Here is a 12,354-nt window from a genome sequence, read left to right as displayed (position 1 = left end):
CCAACTGACAGCTACCACTATGTATTTTGGACTGGAATTATCTTCAGTTTCTACAGAACTCAGTTTCCTGTGCACTCTTACTTTGAAAAATTCCAGAATTTTACCACTTTATGGAGACCCTGTCATCTTTGTGTGCCAGGACAGCATCTGGATAGCATTGGAGGAAATAGCCTAAGTTTTCTCCTAGACTTTATCCAAGGTTTATGGCATCTGCTTTTGAGTTGGCAGCCAGAGGAAGGCTTTTTAAAAATGGGAGAAATCAGACAATGACTAAATACAAATACTAAACAGATCTATCTAAAGATGGACAGATATTCAGTCTACCTATAATCCCACATTAAATTCAGAAAACTTGTACTTACAGAAAAAGATGTCCAGGTGAACTCTATGGGTGGTTTGCATAAAACTCTCATCACACACCTAATTGCTACAGGTCAGCTGGCTACAATGTGGGAAGAGTAAAAAGGCAGATGTTGCAGCTGGCAGAATGATTTATGAAAGCTGCATCAGAAAAGCTCTGCCAGTCTGAGACAGCAACAGCTGTGTGAAAATGCCCCCATTAGTGTAGCAGAGGTTTACAGCCCCTGATTCAGTTGCTGATTGACATCCCAGCTCCACAGACGTGTTCCACTATACAGTGTGCTCCTTTATGTCCTCTGTACAGGAAAGGGTAGAATCCATCATGGCAGAGTTCTGTATTTCAGCCGACTGATGTTTCAGGTTATTTTGTGGTTGTATGAAGACTCCTGTAACAATATTACTTTAAAGCAGTACAGTTAAACTTATTCCTTAAATTAAATAAAATCTGATTTAGGAAAAGCACCTGTACATGTGATTAATTCCAAAAGCCATAAATAGGGCTTGAACATGCTCTTAAGAGCTGCATAAATTGGGACTGGTGTTTGAACTTGGATAAACTCAAGGCAGCTTGACACCCAGTGCTACTCTGAAATTCGACTTGATTCCTTCAGAAAAAATATAACACAAACGGACTTGTTTAGCTTGTGGTACCTGGGATAGCAGTGCTTTTTTTCAAACAGCTATACTCTGGTGATTGAGCATAAAGCCAATACTCTGTGCACCTCTGGGAACTCTTGACGCTGAATTTTACAAAAAGGAAAAAAAAGATCAAATGTAGAAGATTGAAGAAGAAATTACGTGCAGCTGCTGTCTGCTTTTCAGTTACCAGACCATGTCTTCCATGGATAGGTCATAAATTCTTCCCTGCTGAGCAGCATAAAAACTGATTCTGCTAAAGACCTGTGGTAGTATGTGGAGTGTTCAGCACCTTTGCAATCTGCAAAAAGGGGCTGAATAGTGTGATACTGAATAAACAGACTGTGCAGAACTACTTTTCAAGTGTCAAAACTAAAATTTTTGGGGTGCTGTCTGCAGAAGGATCTTGTGTTTGGTGCTTGGATCATAAAGTATCAAATGCCATTTGGCACTGGTGAAGGCAAAGTAGAAAAATAAAACATATCCTAGGTTTACAGAAAGATCATTGGTTTTTCTTGTATGTAGAGGAGGTAATGCTTTGAAGTGAGCATGTTTGCTCCTACTCTGTATTCCATTTTTGCTTTAATGACACAACTGTGGATTCTAGACTGTTCTGCAGAAGAGGGAGGATTTTCGCTTTGTTTGCAAAGTTATAGCTAAGTCTCCAAATATTTAACATTTTTATGTTTAACCTTGCCAGGCGAGTTCTGTGTTTTAGAAGCAAGCTTTTAAAAGGGATAAACTATTCTTGAGATATGGTTTGCCTGTGTTTAAAGTCTCAGAAGGAGCTTAACAATGTATCATGTCCACTTTCCTTTATCAAGAACATCTGCTGTTCATTTGTTAAAGCAAACTGCAGCTTGAGCCTAACAGAAGCTTTGTTACAAGACTTAAAAAGAGCTGCACTGGCCAGAGCCATGCACCTGCACTGACATTAAAAATTAAATCTAAATCAAAATATAGCACCTATTAGGTGGGCTATAGTTTCAACATTCATGTTGCAGTTTCAACAGTTTTATAGAACTTCTTTCCTAAGACTGAAATTAAGAGTTCACAGCAGTATGAAATACTAAAACAAGAAGCAGCTTTTTTCTCTAGTTTGAGAGAAACACTGCTCTGTCTGCATGGACAGAGCATGTTATGGTATAGCATCCTCTGCTGAGGTCCCTTCACAAGTCTTTTGGTCAAAGTCCAGGGTCAAAACCCATGGGTTCTTGATTCAAGTAAATTAAAGGGCTCTGGCCCTCTAATGACTATGGGAAACATAGTCATAGTCCTCTTTATTTAGAGGACCTAGGATGAGCCACATCCACAGAACAGCTGGTACCATTTGGATTTAATCTCTTGCATGACAGCCTTCAACCATATGACCTTCAGATGAGCCCATCTAGAATCTAACTTGCAATAAAGGCAATAAAATTTTATTTTTGCTGATACCTACACAATGGAAGAAGAGGAACACTATCCAGTCTCTACCACATTTCAAGTGTAAGTGTTATTTTTTCCTGTATCTTTACTTTTTGGATTATAATTACACTTGCAAAATGTGTCATGCTGTTTAATGGCGTTTCTTCTGCTGCTTTCTTGATAAAATCTGATGGCTTATTACTCTAAGTTTTGCAAAAAGTGCAAGCAGTTTAGTCCCTGCTAGAAATGAGTATTTGCCAGGTTTGCAGGCAGCGGAATAAAGGTCAGATTTTGTCAGACATTCTGAGTAGTTTTCCACATCTCCCTTGACTTCTCCTTATGGTGACTTCTAAGCATCTGCCAAAAGCAGATGTCTGGGAGCTCAGTGCTAACATCTGACATCTTTGGCTGAGGCTATCCTCATTTTATTCCTTTGCAGCTTCTGGTCTCTATGGCCTTTTCTGAGATGTAGATCCGAGAAATTACTGGTTTCCTCCTGAAGATGAGCATGGAACAGAGAATAGGCTACAAAACTTTCTCAAGCTTCCCTCAATTTCTGGAATTCCTTAATTTTAAGATAGGCAGGCAGCCAAATAAGCAAAGGAACCTGCTGTTCCTTTAAAGGAGGTGACTGCTGACAATCATCCACCAGCCCACTGGCTAATTTCTTTTGAAAGCTTATTGCTTGTCCAGTCCACTCTGGATGTGGGAAATAATTTATTCTCTTCTGCATTACAGATACCTATATGTATTAGAAAATATTTAGCATTTCTCATTACTGCCATTCTTCATTTATGACTTGTTACTCAGGTCATCCACACTTTGTTTTGTGTTGTTTTACTGCTTCCAGGCATTACAGTCTAACTGTGAATGTCCTCACTATGCTACCTGCATGTGAATAGAAAACATTTCTGTCTTTCAAATGTATATTCAAAATCTATTTTCTTTAGATGTTTTGAATCACCCAAATAAAACTGATTCTTTCATTCAATAGTTGAGAACTATACACACATAGGTCTTAATTCTGGACTTTGGGGAATTAAGGCAAAGGTAGTCTACAGAAATAGCAGCACAACTGAACACTGTGTGCTGACAGAATCTGGACGTTTTAAAATTCATATTTCATGGGAGCAGGATTGTCTCTTGAGAGGAATTTTAGTCATTAGTGAATTAATACTTCAGTATATGAAATCATCTCTATGAAGGGAATTATTTGGAATATTATTACTCTCTTAAGAGTTGTAATATTTTGCCAGTCTAAGTATGACTTGTGATGTGCCTGTCTATATATGATGTAATCCAGGGAGATTTTGCAAGCCAGTAAATCCTCTTGATAGCTGTCCTCTTCCTGATCTCAGTGCTTGTGTGACCTTAAACTGTAAAATGGGACATTTATCTAGTCCTTAACATCAAGCACTGAACACCTCAGCCATTACAATGGATGTAGTGCTGGAATATGTCATGTAATGTTTGCCATCATTTCTAATAGACTTTCGATGTTACCGTCAAACTGAAAAATATTCAGTAACAGTACACACCCCATCAATGTTTCACACTTACACTTTGGTTTTTTTGTAAGTCATGGCTGCTTCTTTTTGGGTGCTGTGCATTTATGTTCATTGTCGACCTCACTGGAGCCAGCAGCAGTTTGAAATTTGAAGTTAAAACCATAAGCCAAAAGGTTGCATCCCATTGCCTTAAACTGCTACTGCAACTATGTTTAAGTAGGCAAACCTATGTTTTTTGAAATTGGTACATAACAGCTCTTTTATGGAGCATAGATAGAGACCAAGTTTGAGAAAATGTTTCCTGTGCTTTTGAACAAGGAAAAGGATTGCTAAATGTATTTGGTGTTGGTGGTCACTGACTGCCTTTCAGTTTGTGACAGCGGGGAATAGTTTGTAGGAGCACATTTTCTAATAATACTGTCCTTTAATGTACAGCTTCCATGGATTTATTGTATTTTTTTTTTATTTTCTTTGGGAAGCTAGCACCATCCCTTTTCAATAGCATTCTCTCTGACCCAGATGTGGAACAACCTGAACTCTGGGAGTTTCACATGCCACAGGTTCTCTCTCAGCTCTTTCCTCTTGATGCTGATGCACTGTTTTGCCTTACCAAACTTTTCCAGGAAGGCTCTAAGCACTTGAAGGGTCCAGAAAAAAACTCATAACTCATGTTTGTGCTAATACAATGGTTATTTGCTGCCTGCTGTCAATTTTCCACTTGTTATTGTAGAGCAGGTAAAGAGAAGCTGCAGCCTCGCTGGGACTGGCAATACTCAGACAGGCCAAGTTGTAAATAAGGGTTATAGCATGCTGCTGCTGGGCATTAAATAAGCAGATAAATTTCTTTTTGCTGTGGATTTATTCAAGGCAGATGTTTTTAGTGAGCTCTGGAAAGGTTTGGAGGAATATAAAACCTGCTGCAGTTCTGGAATTGATCCATGAGGATCAAAATCTGGTAACCAGTGATTTGTTTAAGGGTCCCTGACACTTTTATGGCATGACCGTGTATTTCAGAGAGGGCTGGCTCAGTTTGAAACACATTCCAAACCCAAACCTGAAATAAATCCTTGCAACAGAGCAATTCTCTAAACTTCTGCTTTCCCATTATTTCATTTTTGACAAAAAATTCAAGAAAAAAGAGTCAGTTTGGGGAGGGAATGACTCAACCTTTTGAAAGGAAATGGACTGCTGATAGTCTGTGTTTGTAGCTTTTGGTGAGGCATTTCCTCAATGTAGAGATGTAGATGAATGCATTATTGCAGACAGAGCAAGTGTAAAACAAAGACAGAGAAGAAATGGAAAAACACTTAATGTGGCTTCAGCTATGTGATACTGGAATTACATAAATAATGGTCTACCAGAGCTTGAAGGGTCAGCTAAAAATGGCCTTGTGTGGTCCAAGAGGGACTTAAGAATATTGTAAAACAAAATTGAAAAGGAAGACAAGTATTTCCCATTGTTTTGACCCCAATTGTTCTCTGTTACAAGTGATGGAAGGTTAATGCTTGAGGCCTTTGGAGCTGGACTGAAGAATTCCATGAAATCACCAGAAGAAATGATCATGAACTGAAAAAAAACAGTAAATATATTAGGTGATGTGTAATTGATGACTTTGTTTTGCAGGCCAGAATCTCAGCAGCTGTAAACAGATGTGGCTAGACTAATTCCAGTAAAGAGGCTGTGATGTGAAGACAGAACCACTGAAAAGGTCTTCACATCAACTGAAGTGCTACTCTTCCATTTTACTGTACTGTAGATACTTGATACATCAGTGTGAAAACAATTTTGCCACAAATATTTTAAGTAAATCTTAATATCCAGGTGAGGCAAAATGAGAACTAGTAACTCCATTCTAATATGCTCTCTGGCTTTGGGTAAATCACTTAATCTCTCTGCTGGTTTCTTAATCCAGAATGAAAATACAGGTATGAGGGCATTGACAAGTTAATAGAAAGAAACAGTTATTTGGTGCAAGTCACTTTCTGTGACAGCACATTATCAACTACCTGGAGTCAGAGTATTGTAACAATCTCATATTGCTGCTACACATCTCCTTTTTTCTGAAATTGAAATGTGCTGAGAAAGATATTCCTTGGAGCCTGTGCTCTGAGTAAGCACTAAATCAATATGCTGGAGTAGGGTGAGGAGTCTGGGACAAGAAGGAGCTGCTGTTTATCAGAAAGCCCTGGAAAAAGACATGACCACAAAGAGCTTTAGAAAAATGCTTTGACATTTTTAAACAGAAATCAGCCCTCCATTGTGCAGGATCCCACAATTTGTACTTCATGGAAGATGGTTTTTGTTTAGTTAAAGATAGACTCAAAAAGAATTTGAGAAATTATACCAGAAGTAGAAAGTTTCTCCAGTTTATTCAGCATAGTCAGCTCATGACAAATGTTAATGTCCTTAAATATTGAGTAAGTAATGCCAGGGAGAAGACGTCACCCCATCACTGGCAAAATTAATTTGTCTGAACTGATATCCCAAGATTTAAAGGAAAGAGAAAAATTCTGACAGCTGTAGGTTAAGCTGCAGCAGATGAGAAACCCAGCTGGAGTGAGGTGGGGCTGGATTAAAAATGAAAGGTTTTTAAAGAAGAGAGCCTAAGAATGGGTAAGGTTAGTTGGCTAAATATTGTAATTTGCAAAGTAAGTGCTGTGCAGTCAGAGAAAACAGAGCTGAAATGAGAATTGGAAACTGAGAGGAGAATTCTGGGAGGAATTTGCCCAAACCACAACCAAGCCTTCTTCACTTCAAGACAGATCATCAATATTTTGCCCACCTGGAGGTTGAAGGGACTTCCTGCTCGGTTGCCAAATTTTGATATGTAGTTCAGAAGGCAAAATTGCTTCTTTCCCAGTGAGCAAACACAGCCATGACTATTACTCATTCCAGCTCATCTTGATTCACTCAGTTACTTCATGGCTTGTAGGCAAAGGATCAAAGAGTCGGGAGATGGAGAGCTGACATATCAGAGGGGGCATAGGAAAGGAGTACGGCAATCAGCAGTTGTTATGATGCCTTGGCAAGCGTGCTAACAATTAACACGTTCTAAAGTGACCCTCAAAGAGGATGGCATTTCTCACAAAGCAGAGGAAGAACCTTTGCCTGAGTAGTTTTTTTATTTGGTGGAAACTAGTGTATGTCTGCTTTTCCCATTTTTTTTACAAAAGAAAGTCACAGGTCCTCATCAAGTTTCAAGAGCTCAATTTCAAATCAATAACTCAGTTCTCAGTTACACCAGCCAAGGATCTGCCTGTAAATCTGAAGGTATCATTAATGCCATAGGAGGCAGAGATATACCAGTATGGTTGTTACTTAATGAGAACAGGACTGGTTCATTTTGCTGAACATTCTTCCTTTGGTTAAACCAGGAGTCTTTAGATTGAGCTGTATGTGTGTGACTATATGTAGGTGTTTACAGTCCTCTCCTGCTATAACATGAGAATGACCCTTAATGATGCTTTCTCAAATTGCAGCTCCTTATCTTCTACTTCTAAAGATCAAGACAGAATTTGGTATGTGTCTGCCTTTTTTGCCTGTGTATTGTCAGCAGCTACTATGTCTCAGCACACTTGAAAACTAGATGGCTAAGTACAGATTTACATTATAAGCCCATTTACATTATAAGCCCGTGGCAACCATGCTAGAAGTATTTGGTCCAACAGCCTTGCACTCTTGCATACTCAGAGGTGTAGTAGTATTACTGCCCTTTCTTTTGAGTTTCTGAGCAGTGGGGACCCAGGTGTCAGGATTTTTCATTGGCACTCTCACTGTGTTTTTTCAGGGAAACCGTTCTAGTGGGAAATTTTTCTGCATGAGTATCTATCTGCCTGACTAGTCTTATGATTTTAAGTTTGGGTTATCCAAGAGTTTTTTTCATTTCATTATCTTCTGCCATTTGGCTTGCAAAGACTATGTCTTTAACAGACATATTAAAGAGTATGTGTCAAGAAATTTCCACTGCATTGCTAAATGTCCAGCATTTCTTCCTGATATCATCATCTGTTAAATTTACCTTCCTTCTCCACTCTCTCTCATATCTTGCCAGGTCAGAGGCTACCCTGAGCCACAGATCACATGGTACAGAAATGGGCATCCTGTCCCAGAGGGAGACCATTATGTTGTGGACCGCAGCATCCGGGGCATGTTCAGCTTGGTCATCAAAGGAGTACAGGAAGGTGATGGTGGCAAATACACCTGTGAGGCTGCAAATGATGGTGGGGTTCGTCAAGTGACCGTGGAACTGACAGTGGAAGGTCAGAAGATTCTTATACTGTTGTTTTGGTGATTATAGTTTAAGTAGAAGCACAAGGTGTGCTAGACAGTCTGGTTAAAATCACAACACATGCCTTCTCATTGATGCAAGAGTAAGGTTCATTTACTGCATTTCACAAGTTAAGACATTGTGCAGGGAGCTACATGTCTACAATTAGATAAAGTGTGAGTTCTGTTTCAGGTGTGGGTGATGATGTGCAGGTAACAAAAGTCCTAGCTTTAAAGACTTTGTTTTAAACTTTGTAATTTTCATGGAAAATTACCACTCGGGACAAAAACTGCGAAGCTGCATGCCTGGTTGTAATTGCATGCTTAATGTCAGACAGGAAACAGCCAGGATCAAACCCAGGAATTTTTAAGAGCACATCTGCATATTAGATAGTTGCAAACTGCCAAGTTTAAAATTTAAAGAGTGACACAAAGCCAGGGAAGGATTGAAATCAATTGTACTGCTTCTCCTCTTGCAATTTGGTCTTATCAGAGACCTGTTGAATATCAACAACTCTCCGGTCACAACTTTGTCTTGAAGAAAAGAAAAAATCTGCACCAGTCCTGAAACTATCAGTATTTGGGTTTATTCAGAGTCAAAAACTCTGTTAGAGTACATACTGAAGCATGCATACATCTGACACGATTGCTTCTGCCTTCCTTTGTAAAAATTATGTGAAGTATTTATTTTTCCCCTTGTTTTCAGTTGGGACAATTTTATGAATGACAATTTACATGGAAGGGAAAGATTTTTTAAAAGTTGTTTTCATATCAGTTTTTCTGACCTGGGTTTTGCTGCAGTTCAAAACAACTTCAGGGCAGTACCCAAAAACTGAATTTCACAGGGTTTAAGAATTATATGATCTTTGTTCTAAAATCCCTTTATCCATCAAGATAGCAAACAAAGCACAGAGGTTTTTTGGGCTTTTTTTTGGTTTTTTTTTCCTCAGCAAAGATAACCACGTGGGGCTGCCTGCTGCTTGAAAGACGAGTGACTGAAACATGATCTATTGTTTCCATCTGCACGGCTGTCCTGTCTGACAGTGAAGTGGGCTCTCGTTAGGCTCTGGAACAGGTGTTTTCTCCCAGCCCGGAGCTGTGTGCTTGCTGCTGCGGTGTCCCCGGGCCGGGCTCTGTGTGCAGCAGATGGCGCTGGGCTCCCGCGGCATCTTCCTCTTGCCGCGGCAGCGAGGGACCAGCTCCTGCGGCATCCGCAGCAAAGGTGCTTCGGGCTGGCACAGGACTGAAAACTGAGCCAAGTAAAGACCCCTCTCACAGTCTGAAAACATCCTGCTGTCTTAATATAAAGTACTGGTGCACTGTAGAAATTAGACAGTGTTTCATTCAAAAAAGTATTTTTCCATTAATAATCTTCAGCATTGTTACAGCTGAGGCTGGGAGTTAGACAGCAACTCTGCTAAAGCTTGGTTTTGAAGTTGGAGAGCGTGACTTTGAATTACAGGTGATATAACCTTATACTGCAGGTGTTGCATTCCTCCTTTATGTTTCTAACCTAGAGAAATGCAAATTTACGTAGTCTTTATTATCACTAATTCTCAAATTAGAGATAATTGACAAAACTTTGATAATTAGTGATAAAAATTGATAATTATTACATTATGATAAACTAATTGATAATCAGTGATAAACTAATTGACAAAACTTTCAACTTCCTGTCTTTCTGTCCTATGCTTACAGGAAACTCCTTGATGAAATACAGCCTGCCATCCAGTGCCAAAACCTCTGGGTAAGCAGTCTACTGGCTTGGATATTGTTTAACAGACACTTAAGTATATTTTGGTAGGAAAACAAGTAAAATTACTCTTTCTAAAAGTCTCCACTTACCCCAAGCAGAGTAGCTACTGTGAGAGCTGCTGGCTAAACAGTGTGGTTGAGGCAGTCAGGAAGATGGACAGCTACTGCTCCAGCATACTGACTAAGGAATTAATGTGGCTGAAAACAGAACATCCTGCTGATGCCTAAATATTGCACCCTCCTCTGCTGTAATTTTGCACTCTCTTCTCTGCTCTCTGATATTCAAGAATCCTTCTCCACAGCTTCCATGAGCCGACAGTCTCTTTTTAAAGCCAGAGCAAATACTGCTTAAGGAGTCATCAGTAAGAAATAAAAGCAACTGAAATCAGCATTCTCGCACAAAAAATTTAAATATTTCCAAGCAACACAGTGGGTAAACTGCAGTCCAGAAGAAATAATTGTTCTGGTTTGAGTAACTTTACCAAGACCATTTGATGGGGTGATGTAAGCTGGCACATAAAAGCATACTTGTACTTTCTGCACTTCAGTAAGCATTTACAATTATGTGAATGTCACTGTTTTGAAAGCCTCAGGCCTAATTTTTCCAACAGCTGAATTAATTTCTTTATAAATAGTTTGAATTTAAGCAGAATTTTCTCTGACTTATCTCTCACTGAGTCATTCTGGATGTAGGCAAAAGCACATGTTCTGATTATGTTAGTGATTAAAATACAGATAGTTAAAACTGGAGTATTTAATTTCATCATTAATATGAAAATTGTTTATTTTTTTAATTTTAAAATTAACAGATTACAACACTGAAAATGGTAAGTAAAACTGAGTAATCAGGATACATGATTTTACATGATAAATTCTGTATTGCAAATTACCTAGAGACATACACACAGGATAAATAATCAAAACAAGAAAGGACAGTTCAGGTTGCTGTTTGGTTTTGTTGTATACTCAGACTTCACAAAGCACTATCCTAATCCATTGTATTGCATAGAGCTAGAGTGATTGTCCTCACTTTTCCTGCTCCTGTGTTTTCCTCCTCTTCAGTATTAATAATTCTATGGTAAGAAACGGGAGAAGAATAAAAAAAATACACATTTTCATTTGTTCATGTCTAGGAACCAGCCATAAAGCTGCAGGCCAGCAAGTAGTTGATTTTCTTTTAATTTGTTATGTGTATAGATGTATAAATATAGACTCACCACCTAAAGATGGTTGCTAAAAGACTTTAGTACACATTTATGTTCTTCTTTAGTGGTAGTATGAGAGAGATGACATTAAAAGTTACCAGATATTTAATTATATGATAAAGTGATTTTCATTGTAGCCCATTACAATCACCCTTCTCTCAACACTTTTTCTGGTCCTCCTGCCCATGTAAATCCTTTCATTATGGTATCATCTCTTGCTTAGAAACCTGGAGCTGCCCATATGGCAACCACCATGTCTTGGCAGCACCTTGGGCTGAGGCGATGCAGTCTCTGTTAGTATCTGACACCTGGTAGAAATAGTGAGGTATTGACACATCTTACTTGCATGTAGTAAAAGGCCATCTGGAAAAGAAGGCCTTAAAAATGGTTCAGTTTGCTTGAAATCAAATGTTAAAAAAAAAAAAAATCACCATCTGCTAATGTGTCTTTGTTGTACCATGGCTTCAGAGCAAAGAGTGAGTGTGTTCCCTTTGACATTAACAGACCTGAAGTTTCACCATTTTGGTTTTTTTCATGTTATAATGCTGTTTGATGTTTTATGGTTGTGTAGCTGTTTACAGCTTTGGACTGCAGTCACTGATGCCACTTTAGTTTTATCCCATATATCATTTCCCAGCTGTAGCACCCATGTAAGTAGAGCTGGGCATCCACACTTAACAGTAATTCACCTGGGACAGGTGTACTGTGTGTGTGAAAGGTGTGCCCTCTTCACCTTTGCTTTGAAAATATTATAGCAAATGAGTTAATAAATAAAAGTCTTCCCCAGACTAAAAATATTTACCAGGACATGTCAGAAATGTTGCAAAACCAAGGTGCTGATTCATAAATCAGAACTTACTGTGTCAATTGCACTCAAGAATGAAACAAATTACATGATAAAAACCTGTGAACAGTAAACAAGTATGCACAAATAAACTCTCAGGAGGCAACTAAAACCCAGAAAATGGGGAAAACTAAATGCATGCAGTGTTTCCTGTCTCTTGGTTTTCCCAGCTCTGCTTATGACAACTGAAATGGTCCCCAAGATCTGTTCTGTGTATGCCAGATGAGGGTGCATAACACAGTTGCGTGAGGGGTCAAGAGCAGTCATTACCAGCATTTCCATTTCTTCCATGGCCAAGAAAAATATCGTGCAACTACAGTCTAGGTTACCACCAATGATATACCCTTGTTGGCAGACCACAGGTCTAAAACTG

At 38.9% G+C, this 12,354-nt stretch overlaps 1 protein-coding gene across 1 annotated transcript in view; it reads left to right on the top strand.

The window, feature by feature from the left end:
* MYLK (myosin light chain kinase) overlaps positions 1-12,354 on the top strand; it is a 138,350-nt gene that overhangs the window by 13,521 nt on the left and 112,475 nt on the right. The window contains exons 2-3 of the mRNA XM_066553728.1: positions 7,963-8,170; positions 9,876-9,924. Coding sequence (XP_066409825.1) covers positions 7,963-8,170; positions 9,876-9,924 — 257 coding nt within the window. The remainder of the gene's footprint in view (positions 1-7,962; positions 8,171-9,875; positions 9,925-12,354) is intronic.

The sequence above is a fragment of the Molothrus aeneus genome, chromosome 7 (assembly GCF_037042795.1).
Source record: "Molothrus aeneus isolate 106 chromosome 7, BPBGC_Maene_1.0, whole genome shotgun sequence".
Lineage (NCBI taxonomy): Eukaryota > Metazoa > Chordata > Aves > Passeriformes > Icteridae > Molothrus > Molothrus aeneus.
The sequence above is the reverse complement of the archived record's forward strand: the minus strand, read 5'-3'. Positions and strand labels throughout refer to the sequence as shown.